The 18,477-nt window shown below is 42.6% G+C and overlaps 1 protein-coding gene across 2 annotated transcripts in view; it reads right to left on the reverse strand.

Annotated features, from left to right (window-relative positions):
* The window catches only part of Pcsk2 (proprotein convertase subtilisin/kexin type 2), a 237,146-nt gene that overhangs the window by 23,324 nt on the left and 195,345 nt on the right, over positions 1-18,477 (reverse strand). For both annotated transcript variants that reach the window (XM_048455476.3, XM_085696810.2), the window contains one exon: positions 4,955-5,043. In XM_048455476.3, coding sequence (XP_048311433.3) covers positions 4,955-5,043 — 89 coding nt within the window. The remainder of the gene's footprint in view (positions 1-4,954; positions 5,044-18,477) is intronic.

The following is an 18,477-nucleotide window of genomic DNA, read 5'->3' on the forward strand; positions in this document are numbered from 1 at the left end:
CTGTGTCTACTCTTTTTACTTATGAAATGTAGCCTGTGCACAGTGGTGATGCCTCTAATTTTCTTGCTTTAAGGAGACCACTCAGGTGCTTTCACATTTGCTTAGTGCTAGACACCCAGGCCTGGGTTCAATCAGCAAACCAGCAACAATTTGACACCGAGACCATTGGGCTACAGGATAAACTGAACAGAACGTATTTCAAGTGAAATCATTGTAGGTGGCAAAGAAACAGAGAGACAAGCATTTTCTTGTTTTCAGGAGAAAGCTCATACGCGTTTGAATTTACCTGGTGGCACTAATGACCGAGCCTTGAGCAGCCAAACCTCTTTCCCTTCACAGCTGTGGTTCTGGAATGTCCCTCCTTCATCCTGTCGTGCACCCTCTCTCTGTGCTGAGCGGGAATGCAATTGCTGATATGTATTCATTTGACTGCTTCGGCCCTGAGGGAGGCAGGGGTGGCCATAGGCTGAGAGCTGAGTTCGTTCATATTCTTGGGGCCAGACTCCTGGCATTTCTGTGGATTATGTTAATTTCAGGAGGACTGAGGCACACATTCATTAAATGAGATGCAGTATTAATTCTGCAAATAACAGCACTATTAGAGGCTCAGGGTGACCTGAAGGCTTTTGGGGTGGGGGAGCATCTCCCCAAAGACTGGACATGGCCTTGAGTTTTCAGCAGCGTTAGACTGACAAACCAGCAAATCATGTTGTTGGGAAGGTTTTTTTTTTATTTTTGTACATTTATGTATTTATGACTGATAGAAATAAATCAGTCATAAATTTATGACTGATTTTATGAAATTTAAAAAATTCAGTTTTTTCTAATATCCCCCTTTCAGTGTGTGCATGTGAGTGCACCTGTGTGTGCATGATGTCTGCACGTATGATGTGCGTATGTGTGTATATACATGGCATGACATGCATGTGGAGGTCAGAGGACAACTTTCAGGAGTTGGTTTCCTCCTTCCCCTCTAGGTTCTGAAGACTGAACACAGGCCAACAGGCTTGTGTGACAAACGTTTTCATTTCCTGAACCATCTTTCAAGCCCAACCCTTTTGCTGAATAGGTGAAATATGGTTTAAGAGTGAAAATTAAAAATAAGAAAAGAAGCCAGGCGGTGGTGGCGCACGCCTTTAATCCCAGCACTAGGGAGACAGAGGTAGACGGATCTCTGTGAGTTCGAGGCCAACCTGGTTTACAAAGGCGAGTTCCAGGACAGGCTCCAAAGCTACAGAGAAACCTTGTCTCAAAAACCAAAAAGAGAAAAGAAAAGAAAGTAACTGGGTCTCCTGTTTACATAATTACTCCCAAGAAAGATACTTTCAAAGTAAACTAGTCTTTCTTTCCAAAATTCATAAAACTAAAGAAATGGTCAAGGGAATATCAATAATTAAATTATCAGATCCCTTTTGAAATAATTAAAACTTCCAGACTATAACAACAAGCCTGGGACACCAGTCTCCAGGTTTGACAATTACTCTCAGAGCTAACCTGGTTGGAATTCTTCCTCCTTCCTTCTTTGGCTATGTGGAGAAACAGTAGTAACAACTGTGTCCTTAAAATAGATGCCGGAAACCAGAGAGTACCAGTTTTTTAGGTGTCCCTTTCAGGGGACTTCTGAGGGTCATACAAGCCGCTGAGTGGAAAAAGTGAAGACGGAGTTGGTTCCCAGTCATACAGGCTTGCAATTCCATCCCGATTCAGCTTCATCAGTAGAGACAGTTTCCTAAGCAGGGACACCAGGTGCAAAAGAATCTCACAGTTTAATAAGATATGGTCGCTGAGTTTGTGTTATATAGAGATGCAATAATGCGATATAATTGCAGAGTGCATTGAAGAGCAAAGAGTTTTGCATTGGGCTGGACAGATAATATGTTGGTTGTTATTATTAGTTTTATAGCTTTCATTATTCAAGTATCCATGGATATTTGAACTTTAAGAGCCTTTCTGGGTACCAATATTTTTGAGACCCTGAAAATGAGAACCCAGGAAAAGTCACTCACTGTATTTTCAACACCTGAACAGCAGGAGATATTGACAGATGGTCTCATACTCTGTCCTGTCAGGAGGTTCCCAGAGCACTATGCAAAGGGTCACTAGACGGGCATCTCTGCTACACCCTGGGAAGTTCCCACTGATGTCTGGTACCCAGACTTTCCTACAGTATATTTGAGAAACAATGAGCTAGGAGTGTATGGAGAAGGCTTCTGATTGCTGGGAACTGATCAGATGCAGGCAAAGTTGCAAAGGTTGATGACTCTGGTAGGAGGGCCTCTTTCACCTCCTGGGGTGACACTCCACTGGCGTTGTGCCTTTATGTTCCCAGTCTCTCAATTCTACTGGTCTACCCATTCTTTCATGAAGTGATCGTTGATATCTTAGTGAGTTTATTCATTGACTCCCTCCCGCTGCTTCCCTCCATTTCCTTTTCATTCTTTTCTCGTACTCAGAAAATAGGATTTACACTCAAACTGCGAGCCGGAATCTGATCTGGACTCTGCAGTGCTAATAAAAGATCAAGTGGACAGACACTGCCTTTGTGGAGACTGTGGCCAACAAGGGAGAAGCAGCAACCAAATGGCCATGTGAGACACAGATGGCATTAGGTGTCAACTTGCCTAATGAAGGAATCCCTTGGGAATTGTCAAAGCATCATTTTGGATGTGTCTGTGAGACTGATTCCAGAAGGGACTGATTGAGTCTGAGTGGCATAAAGGGGTAAGTGCCGCGGGAGTACCTTCTGCTGCTTCAGCCAATAGTCGCTGAAGCACGAGCCCACAGTGCTGCGTCAGCCAATAGCCGCTGAAATAACAGCCCACTGGGGCGTGGTATATTTCTCTTTAAAAGAAGAGAGGGAAGCCTTGGCTCATCCTCTTGGTTCCTGCTCCCGGCTCCTGCTTCAGCGACTATTGGCTGAAGCAGCGGAAGGTACTCCCGCAGCAGGTAAGATATGTCCTAATGGTAGCAGCCAACCCTAGCCATACTTTCTAATTCATATTTTATAAGGTTTTACCTAAGTTGCATTTACCCAGAGATTGACTCATATGTGTTTGGGAAGTTAGCATACAGCACACATTATTCACGTGACTGTTAGCGGGTGTGAGCTACTGCACTGACAGTGTTGGGAGTACTGGTCAACTGTAGAAAAACAGAACCACTAGCCATCTTAGCATCACATCTGCAGAAGTAATCTGGACGGACTGGTGGCTTTGTGTTCAAGTTGCACTGAATGAAACAAACGTACGACCAGTTATTTATGACATGCTAAGAGTGCTTGAACACCAACAGGAAACATGAGCAAAGTCTATGCACTGAAGAAATGGACAGGCAGGAAGCAAATGAAGAGGCTTTTAATGGTCTCCTTAATCCCCGTCCGAAAATCAATTTTCTATTTCATAATTTTAGTAAGTAGCGGAATCAAGATGATTCAGTCTCTCATGTTATGGGATAACAGGCCTATGTCACTAAACTGTGACAAGTCTTTTTCTTTCTTCTTTTCAAGACAATTTGAATCAAAACCCACCAAGTGTTCCCACCAGCGCCTCCCTAACCCGTCATCGAACATCTCCAGAATGCCACAGAGACTAGCAATTATCTTAGTTGACCACCAGGTGGCGCTTTAGCTCGCCATTGCATAGGAAGTTCCTGAAGGAAAATTCTCTTTTTTTGAGAGTTAGGTTCATTTTTAGTGACACACACACACACACACACACACACACACACACACACACACACACACACACACACACACACGACAGCGTTTAGAACTGTCATCCTGATTGAGTAAAATATTTTCCCCTCTCAAATTTGTCCTCTTAGGATTACCATGCCATGCTAATTGTAGTGCATAATATTTGTTGACGTTATGTAGGCTCTGAGAATCAAGCTCAGGTCCTTGTACTTAAAAGGCAAGCACTTTGTCAATGGAACCAGTCTCCAGCCCTCCTGATATATTCTTTTGTGAAATTCTGCACCCAATATCAGGCACGTGTTTCTGCAAGCACTCTGGAAATAGCTAACGGTGGGTTTGTAGTGTGTCTATTTGCTTTGTTTAGGCCCCTAGATATGCAAGTGTCAGCAAAAGTAGGTTTAGGGTTCAATAGGTTGCTAGGAAAGAAATTATCAAGAAAATTGTTAAAAAGAAAGAGAAACAAGAGTAGGCGACTCAGCTTTGACTGAATTAAGAACCAGTTTGACCCAAAAACTTAGAACAATCAGAAAACATTCCATTCTCAGGCATCTTGTTGAAAACTTCTGAGTCTGGTTGCTTTTCTCTCTAATTCTCCATTGACTTTCTGCTCCCGCTCCTTGTAAAGAGAAAAGTTTAAAGTATTGGATCCAGTGAGCCCTCAAAAAGGTTCCTTAGCATGGACCATGTCTCCTTAAAGAAATGATGGATCATATAAACCAGTTCCCAGGTCACCCGGCATTTTTATAAACAGCCCTCACACACCTCCGTATGCTCTGTAGTCTGTATTTGATTCTCATTAAAGTGCTATTGACATTAGCACAACACTTTAGAGTAGCGGCCTTGCATTAATAAAAAGTTGAATGCCAGAAATGATCATTTTCGCTGTCAGAAAACAAGACTGTGGTTACTGTTGGGTAGGTATGTGCAACACCTGGGGACAGGGTCATGAGGAGGAGGGCTTTGGGGTTTGGTTGGATTTTGTTGGTTTCACAGGTGTTACATTTATGAAAATCCATTCACATTTGAGTTATGTGCTTGTGATCTGCCTATTTTTTTGGCATCTTATGCTTAGGGATATTGAAAGCATGTTGTGTACAGGTGGAAATGAAGTGTCTTCCCTCTGCTCGCTCCACCTGTGGGTCTCAGAGATCCTGACCAGGGGGATAATTTACTGGGCACTGCAAGATTGGAGCTCAGGATGCGACAGCTCCCAGGACAGGCTGCCCAGCACGGTGCCTGTCTCTGTCAAGGTTGGCTCACCTGCCACCTTGGAGTTGTATGCCACGCCGACTCCACAGATATTGTTGCTGGCAGCTGCGGAAACTTCTCCTGCACACCTGGTTCCATGGCTGTGGGAAAACAGACACAAGTCGGACAAATGGTCACACGTTTGTAGAGAATTTCTTTAGCTTAGTCTTTGAGGTTGAGTCCGCCAATGGTACGTCCAATTTTCTATTGTTCCACTCTGAAGGTCCCTTTTATTCTCCCCCACTTTCTCCAGTAACCTTCCTGACCCTAGGTTGTTTCTATTACAAAGAGAACATTATATTATTAATGTGACAATTCTTCTTTATTTTAAAATTTGAAGTATCTTCCAGTGGAAAGCACACAGGTTTCCTTAAAAAATGAAGCACAATATAAAATAGTTGTGTGCTGACTGGTGGTTGGTCAGCTTGGGTTCCTTGGAAGGACTAGGATCCATGTGTGGGTAGTTACTTTTAAGGGTGTCTCAGCATACAGAACTCTCAATGATGGAGTGGTGGTCACTCACCGTCATTGAACTAGCTTTCCACTTTGACACAGCAAAAAGAAAGCACATTCTGGTAGAGTTTTGGATAAGCAGAAGTTAAATGACCCCTGTTTTCAGGTTGGATATGATCCTAGCATAAAAGACTCTAAAGAAGCCACCAGAAAACTCTAAGTCAATAAATAAAAATCCAGCCAAGTAGTAGGATGCACAATTAGAATACAAAATCCACTAGCTTTTCTTAGACATCAATGACAAACACACCAAGAGAGGAGATGGGGAAATAATCCCAACAACCAAAACAGCAACAACAACAGCAACAACACAACAGCACAGCAGCAGCAACAACACAACAGCACAGCTACAGCAGCAACAACAAACACAGCTCTAAGTTAATTTAGCCAAGAAGATAGAATTCTGTATTGAAAACTTTAAAAGCCCGAAGAAACAAGGTCTTACTGTTAGGTTCTAGAAGGTAATCAATAGGATTGGCAATAACCTATAATATTTTTTGGGGGTTTATGTAACCCCATTGGTCAACAGGTCAAAAAGAGGTAGCCCATTCCTGGTACTGGGATTTTATTTGGTAGCATATGGAATCTAGTTGAGGTATTGTCCTCCCATTATAAGTAAACCCCATTTAAACTCTTTAGACATATACACGTGAGCCGTACATATTGTTCCAAAGACACTTGCTTGTTTGTGTTTGCTGTTGCTTACTTCATAATAGTCAAGAAATGAAATCAGTTTATATGTTCATCAGCTGATAGATGGAGAATGAAAATGTGGTACATATTCATTATGGGATTCTATTAGGGTGGGAGGAAAAATAAAATTATGAAAATTTCAGGTAAATGGATGGCTCTGGAAACAATTATATTGAGTGAGTTAGCTCAGACACAGAAAGACAAACACTGCATGTTCTCCTTCATATGCGGACCCTAGTTTCTAACTTGTAATTTGGTGTGCTTAATTGGAGTACCTTTAGGAACCAGGACATTAGAAAGAGGGTACTGAGAGGGGCTGCCTGAAGAGAGGGTTAGTAGAAAATAGGTAATATAAAAGTAGAGGGGGGGGCTGGAGAGATGGCTCAGAGGTTAAGAGCATTGCCTGCTCTTCCAAAGGTCCTGAGTTCAATTCCCAGCAACCACATGGTTCACAACCATCTGTAATGGGATCTGGTGCCCTCTTCTGGCATGCCGGCATACACACAGACAGAATATTGTATACATAATAAATAAATAAATAAATAAATAAATAAAATAAAAAAGTAGAGAGGGGGATACTTGGAGTAGGAAGGTTTAAAGGGTTGGATGATAGGGAGACAAGAGGATGGGGGTTAACCAAAATGAAGGGGATACAAGTCAAATATGGACATCTGCTATCTTGTAACTAAATTAAAAGGTGATTTTTATGAAAAAAGACTTTAAAGGAAGATGCCTTGCATGGCTGGAAAAGCCTGCTCCCAGAAGCCATAGGCTGTTGAACCAAAGCCCCTGTGCCAGGAGTCAGCTCCCTGGGAGCTGATGCTCACAGCTCCTGTGCCGGGAGTCAGAGAGCTCCCTGGGAGCTGATGCTCACAGAGAACCCAAAGGCCACACCACCAACAGTGCAGGCTCCTGATACTCCTCCTAGTTCCCCACCATAACGGGATGAAAAGACCTTATTGTTGAAGATACTATACAGCTTGGCTGCTTGATGTAGAGAAATCAAGGCGGGACTGAGCTAGATGCATCCTCCACGCTGGCTAGCTTTCACAGTCCTGAATGATGCTACGCAGAACAGTGGAGGAGAAAAGGCATCAGCGGTCTTACCTGCCTGTGAATCCTCTGATCTATGGGACCAACCCCCTGTGGAATAGGGGATCACTCGTGCAATAGTGACATTATTGTTATGGGGGTAACCAATTGCTCACAGATTGGATCTGAGGCCTTCTCTGCAGGAAGCAATATCTATCTGGTACTAGAAACCTGGACAAAAACCCATGCTGGGAGAGACCATAGCTCAGGAGGATGGGAATAGGGAACTGCATACTGTTGTAGCTAAACTGATACGATATCAAACTGCCTTTTAGATGTTTGCTTCTGGCCACAGACAAATTCTGCTCTCACCTTTGATCAGAGAAACCTCTTTCCCGTGAACAGAGTTTAATGTGGAGACTGTGGCTGTTTGGGGTGATGAGAGTAAATGGCTAAGTCAGGCAGCGCTTACAATGAGAAAGAATCTGTGGGCTGGTCAGTGGTGGCACACACTGTTAATACCAGCACTCAGGAGGCAGAGGTGGGAGAATTTCTATAAGTTTGAGGCTGATGTGGTCTACAGAATGAATTCCAGGATAGCTAGAGGTACACAGAGAGACCCTGTGCTGTAAAACAAACAAAACAAAATCTGTCTTCAGATGACCAGTTGTCAAGGGAAATCAGGAAGGCTTGGCAAAAGCAACCTGATGCAGTCTGTGAATTTGTTGCTCAGTAAATTCTGGCACTCTAGAAAGCTTGTCTATTTTCTGACATGGTACACTCATGCAGATGTTCTTGCTCTCCTGCACTTCAGGAAAATCATTCTGAAGTTCATTTTCAGTTGGTAAATTTACTGTCTCAAGAATTTCAGAAGGCCAGGGGAAAACACCTACTGCTTGGCTGGCCTCCTAGTGAAGATCAATGGGGCATGTGGCCAGGGTCATGGACATGCTGCTTTGCTGAGCTGAATTATCTACCACATTCTAGCCATGACCCTGGCAGTGTAATGCTCTTGTTCCTCCCATGAGAAAGAGAAGTGTATTTCCCCCAACTTTGAATCTGGTCTGGTCTTGCAACTTGCTTTGATCAGAAGAAAGTGGTAGAAGTCGTAAGCCAGTGGGGACTCGGGTGGAAGTTGTTTGAATGTGAAATGTTCCCTACAGGCTCACAGATGAAACACCTGGTCTCCAGTTGGTGGCGCTGTTGAGGAGTTGGAGACTCTCTGGGGGAAGTGGGTCACTGGGAGCAGGCCACTTCCTGTTCACTTTCTGCTTTATCATTGTAGATGCAACATGGCCAGCCAGGCTCCTGCCACACTGCCCTGCCCACCTGCTGCCATGATAGGCTACCTCCTTCTGGACCTGTGAGCCAGAATAACTCCTTCTTCAAGTAGTGTTCGTTCACCATGGTATTTTATCACAGCAACAAGAAAGAAACGATGGCACAACTTCCCACTTTTGCAAAACTGATGAGTGTGGGTGTTATTGTTTAATTTGCACTTTCCCTTTTACTAGTGAGGCAATGCTAATAATATTATCTGCATTTCTTAAAAATTAAATCCGTGAATCAATTTTAAGATAACAGATACAATTATATGTATTCACTGAGTGCAATGTATTGTTTTAAAATCTGTGTGTACTGTGGAATGGGTGAGGACAGAGAAATACATTCTTGTGTAGAGCAATGATGCTTACTATTTTAAGCTGAATTCTGGGTGACTTGTGACATAGCATCACTGTGGTAATAAATAAATAAAAATGCATCAAGCAATCTAGAGGGGCACATTAAGGTTCACTGTAGGGAACTGAGGGTCCAACCCGTATCACCATGGCTGAAGTGAAGCTTTCTTGAACAGCCTGCATCAGCTCGGGGGTGTCCAAGGGACAACATGAGGCTCTGCCTCCCAACCTCATGGGTCTTCTGAGCGCTCGGGCAGGCACTCTCTCTTCTCCCTTACACTCCACTAACTTTAAGTATCTCCCTCATTCTTCCAGTCTAAAGCATGCTTTCCTTTTTCTTTTTTCTTCCCTCCTCTTATTCCTCTTCTTTTTTCCTCCTCTTCCCCCTCATCCTCTTCTTGTTTTTCCTTTTTTGCTGTGGGTGGGGGGCAAGGCCTCGAACTATATCCTAGGCTGGTCTGGAACTTACCTTGTAGTCTGGACTGGTCTTAATTCATGCTAATCTTCCTGTCTAGGCCTCCGAAACACAGATATAAGAATTACAGATATAAGCCATCATGCACAGCGTCAAAACATCTGTCTCTAAACATACTATACTGAAGGCATGATGTAACACATACTAGACTAGATGCCAGCAATGACTCTTCCCCTCCATTGGTGCAGACTATAGGTTTGGGACTATGCTAAAAATGCTACATAAGTTATCATAATTAACCTCCAAAAAGGTCCACTATTCTCTCCATTTTAAATAGAGAGGCAAGAACCACTGGGCCACTTCTCAATTAAGAGGCACAACCACAATTCAAGTATAGATTTCCAGACTTCTGACTTTACTTTTGTCCCTGCTGTCATCTATTCCCAGCTATCAGAACTGTGAGACAAAAGTGAGTTGCTTAATTTTATTTATCAACTTGGCTGGTGTGACTCTTTTAATTTATGAAACATTTTAATCATCACAACAGTTTTGATGAATAATACAATATCTCTTATATGACCATCATATAAGCCTAGCAAAGTTAAGTATTTTCCAGATTTCAGAGTTTTTAAGTCTTTGTATGTGTGATGGAAACTTTCCCAACATCATTCCTTCTTTGCTTCCTTGGACATTCATGGTTTGACTATTTTTGGCAATGAGCAGTAGTCCACTTGTAATATATTGTAAACTATTTATCCATAGTCGGAATGTAGGTATTTTATTAATGATTTTCTTGACTATCACACATCATTTGAAAAGGAAAATTCTTGTATATGGCTTTCTCATGCCCACGAGGGAGAGTTTTTTTGGGGTATAGAAATGAACCTGGATGGTATGGTTATGAACTGTCTTCTGCACTGTGGGAGTGTTTCTGATGCCCAACATCTTTGTCAACACTTAATATTGTCAAACTTTACCACCATGCCCACCTCTTTAGGATGGTATGGTATTTTGTAGCTTCCTTTTAAGTTTTTATCATCATGAGCAAAGCTGTATTCTCATATGCTTAGTTTTCTCAGGGTTTCTCTTCTGTTAATCGCCTATTCATAGCCTTGGTACCCTTTCCCCCCTTTCCCCTCATCGAGATGTTCATCTTCTGTTAAATTTATTTGTAGCTGTTCTTTATGAATATCGAGTATTACTCCTTTTTTAAAATGCAATTTGTTGCATAGGCCTTTTAGTTTGTGGCTTGACTTCCAACTTTATTTACTGTTGCTTTTGCTAAACAAATTTTTAAAAATTTAATATTTTAGGTTTATCAGTTTTTTGGCTTAGAGTCTTGTTTAAGAAGATCATCTGATGTTGGGATCTAGAGATATTTCCCACATCTAATTCTAGGTTCATGAATATTTAAGACTCTATTTGTGCTCAGGATGTAGGATGGATGCCTAGTTTCCCTCACACACTAGTAGCAAACACCAATCACTGATGGCCACTGTGCTAACTTTTAGTTTTACTGCGGTTTCAGTCATGTCACAAATTTCTTTTTATGTCAGGCCTGTCTCTGTGCTCCTTATTCTGATTTTTATTTTTTGTCTTTTAAAATGTTTTTATGTGTATATGTACGTGCCTGAGTGTGTATAGTATATGTGCAGAAGCCTATGGATGTCAGATTCCCTGAAACTTACATGTGGTCGTAAGCCTGTAATTTTAATAACAGTCTTATTGGTCATGGGCTTTCCTGGGGTCTGGTACACCTTCTGAGGTCGCCATGCTGTAGCTGTACCAAGCTGATCTGGATGACCTGTGCTGATACCTGGGGTCATGGTGACCTCCTGGCCCATGCTGCTGCTGATGGCCATATCTGGGTCCATGGTCCTATATCAGCTGGGGTCTGTGTTAATGTCCATGGCCCATGTTGCCACAGGCTACTAAAGGCCACAGGAATGCCTGGGTCTGGACTGTCACCTGTGGCCATATTGGTGTCTGGGGGCCCTGCTGCCACTAGGGTCAAGCCTGTCTGGCTGGTTCACGCTGCTGACTGGGGCATGATGGCGACCAGGCCTGAGCTACAGCTGAGGGTCATGTATGATTTTGAATTTTGTTGACTGCGTTCATAGCCCTGCAGCAGCGAGGGACTCTGTTGGTGTCTGTGACTTCAGTTGCCACTGGAGTTTGGGTGGACGCCTGGAGTCAGGTCAGCTATCTGAGGTTATGTTGGTGTGCTGTCACCTGGGGCCATGGTGACATCTGGACCTAAGCTGCAGCTGAAGACCACATCTGGTTTTGATTTGGTTGGGTATATGTTCCCCCCAGGCATTTGGAATTTTGGGTTACAGAAGTTTGATCTAATCCCTCCCATTTTATTTCCTATTTTCCTCCCAAATTTGGCTCTATTTCCTGGTTATTGTTTCTTTGATTTGCTTTAGTTGATTCTTTGGTTGTATCACATCCAGGCCCTATGATGGGGTTCGAGGTTCTCGATTCACAGAATATGGAGGAGAAGGCAGATTTAGCAAGGCAGCATACAGCTTGGGTAGTTTCTGTGCAACTGTTTTGTCCTCCCCTCTCCTTTTCTTCTGACTCTTCATGGCAGCCAGCTGTAGGCTTTTTTCCATGTCTCTGGAGGTGGAAATGTCAGGATCAGGTATATAATAGCTTAAATGTAGAGAATGTCCAACAAGCTTAGCGTGGGCCACATTAGCTGGCTTAGGCCAATGAGCTGTGTGAGGCCAGGCTTATTAGAAAGGATGAGTATGGTCACACTAGACGGACTGGTGGTTCCTGAAAGCCTGCAAAGTTGCTTCTGGTGAAGCCTGGGGTCTGTTTTATTTTGTAGAAGTGAGGAAACCTCTTCATTTTCTAAGGCTGTATTTTCTAAGATTTTCAGTTTTAGAGTCAATCACATCTCTCACACACAAGATAACTGTGTATATTGAACTCCTATTTCTGCCAATAACAAAAGTACAGGAATTTGAGCTTGCACTGTGTGGGATCTTCTTCTTCTTCTTTTTTTTCCAGAGGTTCAGGTGAGAGTGTGGGTGTCTGGGTAAATGAGTAGTGGGTTGTTCCATTTGCAGATTTGGAAGGCATTCTTCTACTTTGGACCCAAATGGGGGGATTTTTGCCTTCACTTCTGTAAGAAATTTCTTTACTGAAATGCACAATGACATACACCTCCACAGTGGGAGTCCCTATAGGCTCTGTATCAAGTACTCTACATCACACGTCTCCATTGCCCAAGGTAAACCATCAAGGCAAGAGCATTAATTTATTCTATACCAGGGAAACTGACTTAGGCATCACCCACCCCACCCCAAACATTTTGTAGAATATTGTATTTGTCTATCGTAGCTGGGTATATTTCTTCTCCCTTGAGAAAAGGGTTATTGTCATATGAGGACCATAACATGCCTGTGTGAACATGCACAAAGTTAGCTTTCAGAGTAGAGATGATTATATCAATGTACAGATATTTTACAATCTTATAATTTTCTCCCTAACTCTCAGATTTGTCTTGTGTCTCTTTCTTTAGCTGAAGAGGGAACATTCATGAAGAAGAAAGACTGTAAAGATGAAGAGGAAATCTTATGAAGATGGACGTTTATGAAGTCTAGGTAGAGCACTAGAGACTGTGATGTCATAGCACAAGGATTATAAACGACTAAGAAAATGGCGCTCTACTGGGCGCCACAAAGTTCTGGCTAAGATATAGAGCAAACGCTAAGCTAATATCCATGAGGTTGCCCTGGTGCTCACATGAACACAAGAGTTTGATTATGTCTTTGAAAATGGTTTGAATGCTATTATCCAGGAGGTGACTTAAAAATGAGTCCATAAAGACATAAGAAAAAGATGTTCATCTCTTCCTAAGATGCTAGGCATCACTAGGGTAAGGTATAAGTTTACATCAGTGTGGCAGGAGCAAACCAGGGAAGGACATTTCCCTCACGTGTTCTTCCATGACCTGTTGCATAGGGCTCTTTAAAATGAAATATGACATCTAAGAAGGAAAAGAAACCCAACCCACTGAAAGTCTTTCATATTTGAAGTTTTAACCATGTTATCAATCAAATTAGCTCCCACAGATATGAATGGTTCTCAGCCTACATCTGTCCTCCCTCTCCCTTGACTTGGGCTGTTTGAGTAATAAATGTCTTCTCTCTTCTTGAATTTATAGTAAACTTGCCAGGAACTATGTCTCGTCCAGAATCTCTTCCTCTCTAGGGCTTAATAGAATGTGCAGCACCCTCCGTGCCCCATAAATATTGCCGCTGACAGGGATGACATTTCTGTGACCAGCGCCTGTCAAAGACATGCTATGCAAGACGGGTTTTTATGGACAACAGCACAGTAATGGAATATAGATCCGCAGCGCATCACCAGACACTCTCTTAAAGCTGAGCCAGGTATAATGGTACTGACCAACTGTGCGCTGCCAACCTTGCGAATAGCAGGCAGCTCTAAAAATGGACAGATGTCAAGGCCACTCAACAGGGTGCCTGAAAAGGTAGGCTACCCATCCATCAACCAGCTAATCGGTGTTGACTGAACGCCAGCCAGGAAAAGAACTGCTGTTAGGTCCTGAGGCCTCCCAGCAAATAAATTATATCTGTTCTGCCCATTATTGATACCCATTAAATGTGTAATATTGTCTACCTTTTTTGGTAATTTGGGTTATTATTATTTTGTTGGTCCAAATGTCATTCTCTGATTGCAAGTTAGAAGAAAAGAATACTTTGCAAAACTTTCCACTGTGCTCCATATATATCCCTGGAGTTCAATACTGCATAGAGTTATTGAATGGTCCACGATGGGATGAATATACTGCAAAATGCAGTCAAGCATAGGGCAGGACGTTCTCACATATTGAAAGTAGTGCTGCATATGTATGAAGCTTGTTTTCATAAACAGTCCTTAAATATATTCTATCAGAAATGTGCACTAGGAGAAAAATGAATTAACCAGTAAGAACAGAGCCTGTGATAGCATGCTTTAACATGACTGGGAAAACCCAGGAGGCACATGCTGCTATTGGATGTAGTTTCCCATCCAAGGAGTACATTTTAGCTGCTTGCTCGAGGGTCCTTTGTTGTGTTTTCTTCTTTCCCCAGTAATGGGTTCTTGGAATAGATGGCTCCTGCCACTGCTGTTCCCTGTGCAGCAATTGCTCCTGGGATCTAACTAGCCTCTGTGGCAGGCAGCGTGATGGAATCAATAGCAGCATGCTCCTTCTGGGCCTGTAGTGGGCAGCTGTGTTGGAGATGTGGCGCATGCTGTGATGAGAATTGCTTAAGAGACCAAAGAGCTGGAATGGCGGTGGCACACCAGAGTTGATGCCCATGTCCAGAAAAAGACACCCAGAGAGGCGATGGCATGTCCCTGCGATGGTCCAGCTGGCATGGGGCTTTGGTGGAACAGCAGATCTTGACTGAGCTCAAGGCTCTCACATCTCTGGGTGACAGCATTTTTTGAGTTCAATGGGATAGATACTCTGATCAGTGAGCGTGGCTCCATTTCTCACCCAGTCACAGAGTCTGTCCTCTTCTGTCTCTTAGCAGCCCATCTCTCCTCCTTCATGAACCCTTTTTAGGATATTGCTGGGATACCCTACACTCTCTCTTCCATCTAGATCAGATGTCCAGGGAACTTCTTGAATGCATTCTGTATATGTTTATCTTGTATGTCTTCCTTTACTCCCATGTACAACTCTACCTGTGATCTTCATTTAAGTCTTGGACCGATGAGCCCCTCTCTGCCACCGAAATTTGCCCCTACCGTTGTGTGATCTCGTATAAATGATGTTAGCTGTATGTTGAAGGATCATCCTGGTAATTCAGAGACTTAATGGTAATTAACTGGATTAACACAGGCCTAAGACAGTGCCTTAGAGATAGTAAGGTTAGTTCAATGTATGTTAGCTTGTTGTGTAAAGTTAGCCTTGAATCCAGCCAGCGTTGTGGTGATGAAAGCACGGGCTTCCTCCTCATGTAATGCAGTAAGCTCCTCAGAAGTTTGCAGAGCAAAATTAAAGCTTCTACAAACTCAACTCCCGGATCTGTTCATTGCTTATTTCGATGCCTCCTGTATTTTAAGTTTATTTCTCATATAATGCTATGGTTGGGACAGGTAGTGTTCCCAACAGGCTTGTGGGTTGGAGGCTTGTTTGCCAGCCAGCAGCAATCTTTTCTGTGGTGGGTGGGATTAAAGAAACTGGGAGGTGAGGTCTAGTTGGGGGAGATAGTGCTTACACATGGGGGTTAGGTTTGCCCTGGCTTTTTCTTATCTCAGCTTCCCGACAGTCATAAGGAATGCCGCTTCTGCCCAGCTAAACTCCTGCCCCCATGATATTCTGCCTCTCCTGGGGTCTATGGACTGAAGTTTCCACACCTGTAAGCTCAACTTTTAAATGGTCTCACGTGGCTATTTGACCTAATGACAAAAGTCTGACACATGCTGGACTAGAAAAGGTGTAAACAAACCGAGCAAACGCTATTTCCAGCTCTCAGCTGTGACAGCAATTAACTCATGATCAGCCTCATTCCCTCAACACCCCAACCCGTTCTCCCCTCCTGCCCCAGGTTATCATAAGCAGTACTGAAGATGGTACCGGACACATTGCTCTTTCATTCTGCAGGGAACTTTTAGTAACATAGCCTACCCATGGAGGAAAGACAGACACCCTTTGACATGCTCTTCATGTCCAGCAGGTGCCAACATTTTGGGCCAAGGCTCTCCAGATGTGGCGGACTCGAATCTTATCTTTCCACCTGCATCCAATCAATTACAATCCCTGCTACGTTTGTGAGACTGTAAGAGGAGTCGGGAAGAACCCCATCTCTGCAGTGTAAGTTGTAGTGAAGGAAAGTTTTTGAGATGACTCAGCAGTTTGGAAAAAAGTTATTTATTGATCGGAGTGGATGGACACTTTGTCTTGAGTCATTGACTTCCTAGGACACAGGCAGTTGGCTTGCCTGACTCACTAGGATTGTGTCTCTGGTAAACTTGTCACTTGGGAATTCTTACCGCTGACAGTGATGGATTTTTGTTACACTGAACACTAATTAGTTTTAATTAGAGGCTGTTAGTCTGTTTAAAATGGAACTTTCAAGAACAAGCTTGCATATGAAAATATTTAAGAGATAAGGCATTTTTATAGTTTCTTTTGTTAAATATCCCTACAAGTATCACACATGAAGGGTTAGCTTGGAGGAGAATGAGTTTATATTTAGGAAAACCTCCTCTATCTGCTTGGGTCAGTTGACCAACACCTACTACCTCTTAGCTACAGAGAGATAGCATGTAGTCTGCTTCATGTCATGCCATAGCTCTTTATTATGCTCCCGAGAGGACCAGGAGTCGGTCAATGCTGAGGCCAGACCCAGCTCGCCCCAGCCTTCCAAATTCCCTGCTAGTTATGCATAAACTCTTGCTTACGGACATTGTCTGGTAACTTTATATCCTTGGGTCTAAAAAGGATTTCTCTGATAAGGTGCTAGGATGCAGGGTTATATGTCATGGGAAAAGAAAAGACTTCATGACCAGAATTCTCAGATCTTATTAGTTACATTCTCACCTTACAAAGACGCCCTTCCAAGCACTGCATGGTCATATTCCAGCTCCCAGGACTTGGCAGAGAGTGAATTATGCTACTGCACACCAGTAACCGTCTCTTAAAACTGTTATATGATTGAATTTCATTCTTGTCTTTATTCTCTCTGCATTTCTGAATTTGTTTAGTCTCCACACCCATGTTCCTTGGCTTGGTAGGAAGCTGACCTAAGACACCTGCTTCACTGAGGATCTGCCCTGGCCACTTCTGGATGTCACACTTCTTGAATAAAAAAATGATGCTTATAAAATGGTGCACATTTGGTCTGGGAATGGTGGTGCACATCCAAAATCCCAGCACTCAGGAGACTGAGGTAAGAGGCCTGTTGAAAGTTCAAGGTCAGCCTGGAATACACAGTAAGTTTGAGGTCAATCTGGATTACAAATCATGATCCTACTTCAAACCAAAACCAAAAGGGAAATAAAGAATGACCTATTATCAGTTTTGACTGAACCCAGTTTTTTTTTTCTTTTCTGAGACAGGGGTTCTCAGTAGCTATGGAGCCTGTCCTTGAACTCGCTCTATAGACCAGGCTGGCCTCAAACTCAAAGAGATCTGCTTGCCTCTGCCTCTAGAGTGCTGGAATTAAAGGTGTGTGCCACCATTGCCTGGACAAACCCAAAGTTTTTGATCAGGGAAGTCATTCAGCCTTTTTTGGCCTTTTCCCAGTCACTAAACTGAAGGAGATAACTTCTGTTTTATCTATAGCTTAGGTTGCCACAAGAAGCAAGAACAACGGGAAAGGGTTCTGTGCATGGTGCACTTCCATGCTGTGACTTTAAATTCATATACTTTTATGATCTTCACCCAAAGGCAGGGGTAATATGGAAGCAGCAGCTTTATTTATGATTTAATTTACTTTAAAATTTAAAATAGTTTATTCTTAACTGATACATAAAATGTACGTATTAATGTTATTGTGCGACATTCCCATATATTATATTTAGATTGAGTTTATCATCTCTGTCTTCTCAAACATTTAACCGTTTCACTTTGATGGGAATTCTAAAGTTCAAGCTCTAGCTTTCTGAAAAACGTAGACACCACCTCATCTATAGTCACCCTTCTCCGGTAACCCTTTCTCATCTCTAACTGTGACTAAGTTCAACCTTTCCCCACACACCAGGTTTGAAACTTAAAGCATTTTTGGAGTAATCCAGACACCCAAATTTCTGAATATTTCTCATATGCAGACAACCATTTAAGCAAGATATTTACTTGAAGAAAGAAGAAGTCACATTTATGTGGTCAGTAGCAAAATAGGATAAAGAAAAATGGTACCCTCAGATGGATCATATGGTCCATATTTCAAACCTCTATCAATTACATTTTTGTGAAAAGGACTACCTGAGCTGTTAGGTTATAGCAGGAATATTTCTTTAAAAATATATCAACACCGAACCACCGACAACATTTTTATTGGAATGGTGTCAGGTATGAGGGTGCATGCCTTTAATCTCATCAGTAAAGAGGCAGAGGAAGGTAGATTTCAGTGAGTTTGAGGCCAGCCTGGTCTACATAGTGAGTTCTAGGCTAGTCAGAGTTGTGTATTGAGTTCCCTGTCTCAAAACAAAACAAAAAAAAGTTTCTC

The sequence above is a fragment of the Myodes glareolus genome, chromosome 10 (assembly GCF_982192425.1).
Source record: "Myodes glareolus chromosome 10, mMyoGla1.1, whole genome shotgun sequence".
NCBI classification, from domain to species: domain Eukaryota; kingdom Metazoa; phylum Chordata; class Mammalia; order Rodentia; family Cricetidae; genus Myodes; species Myodes glareolus.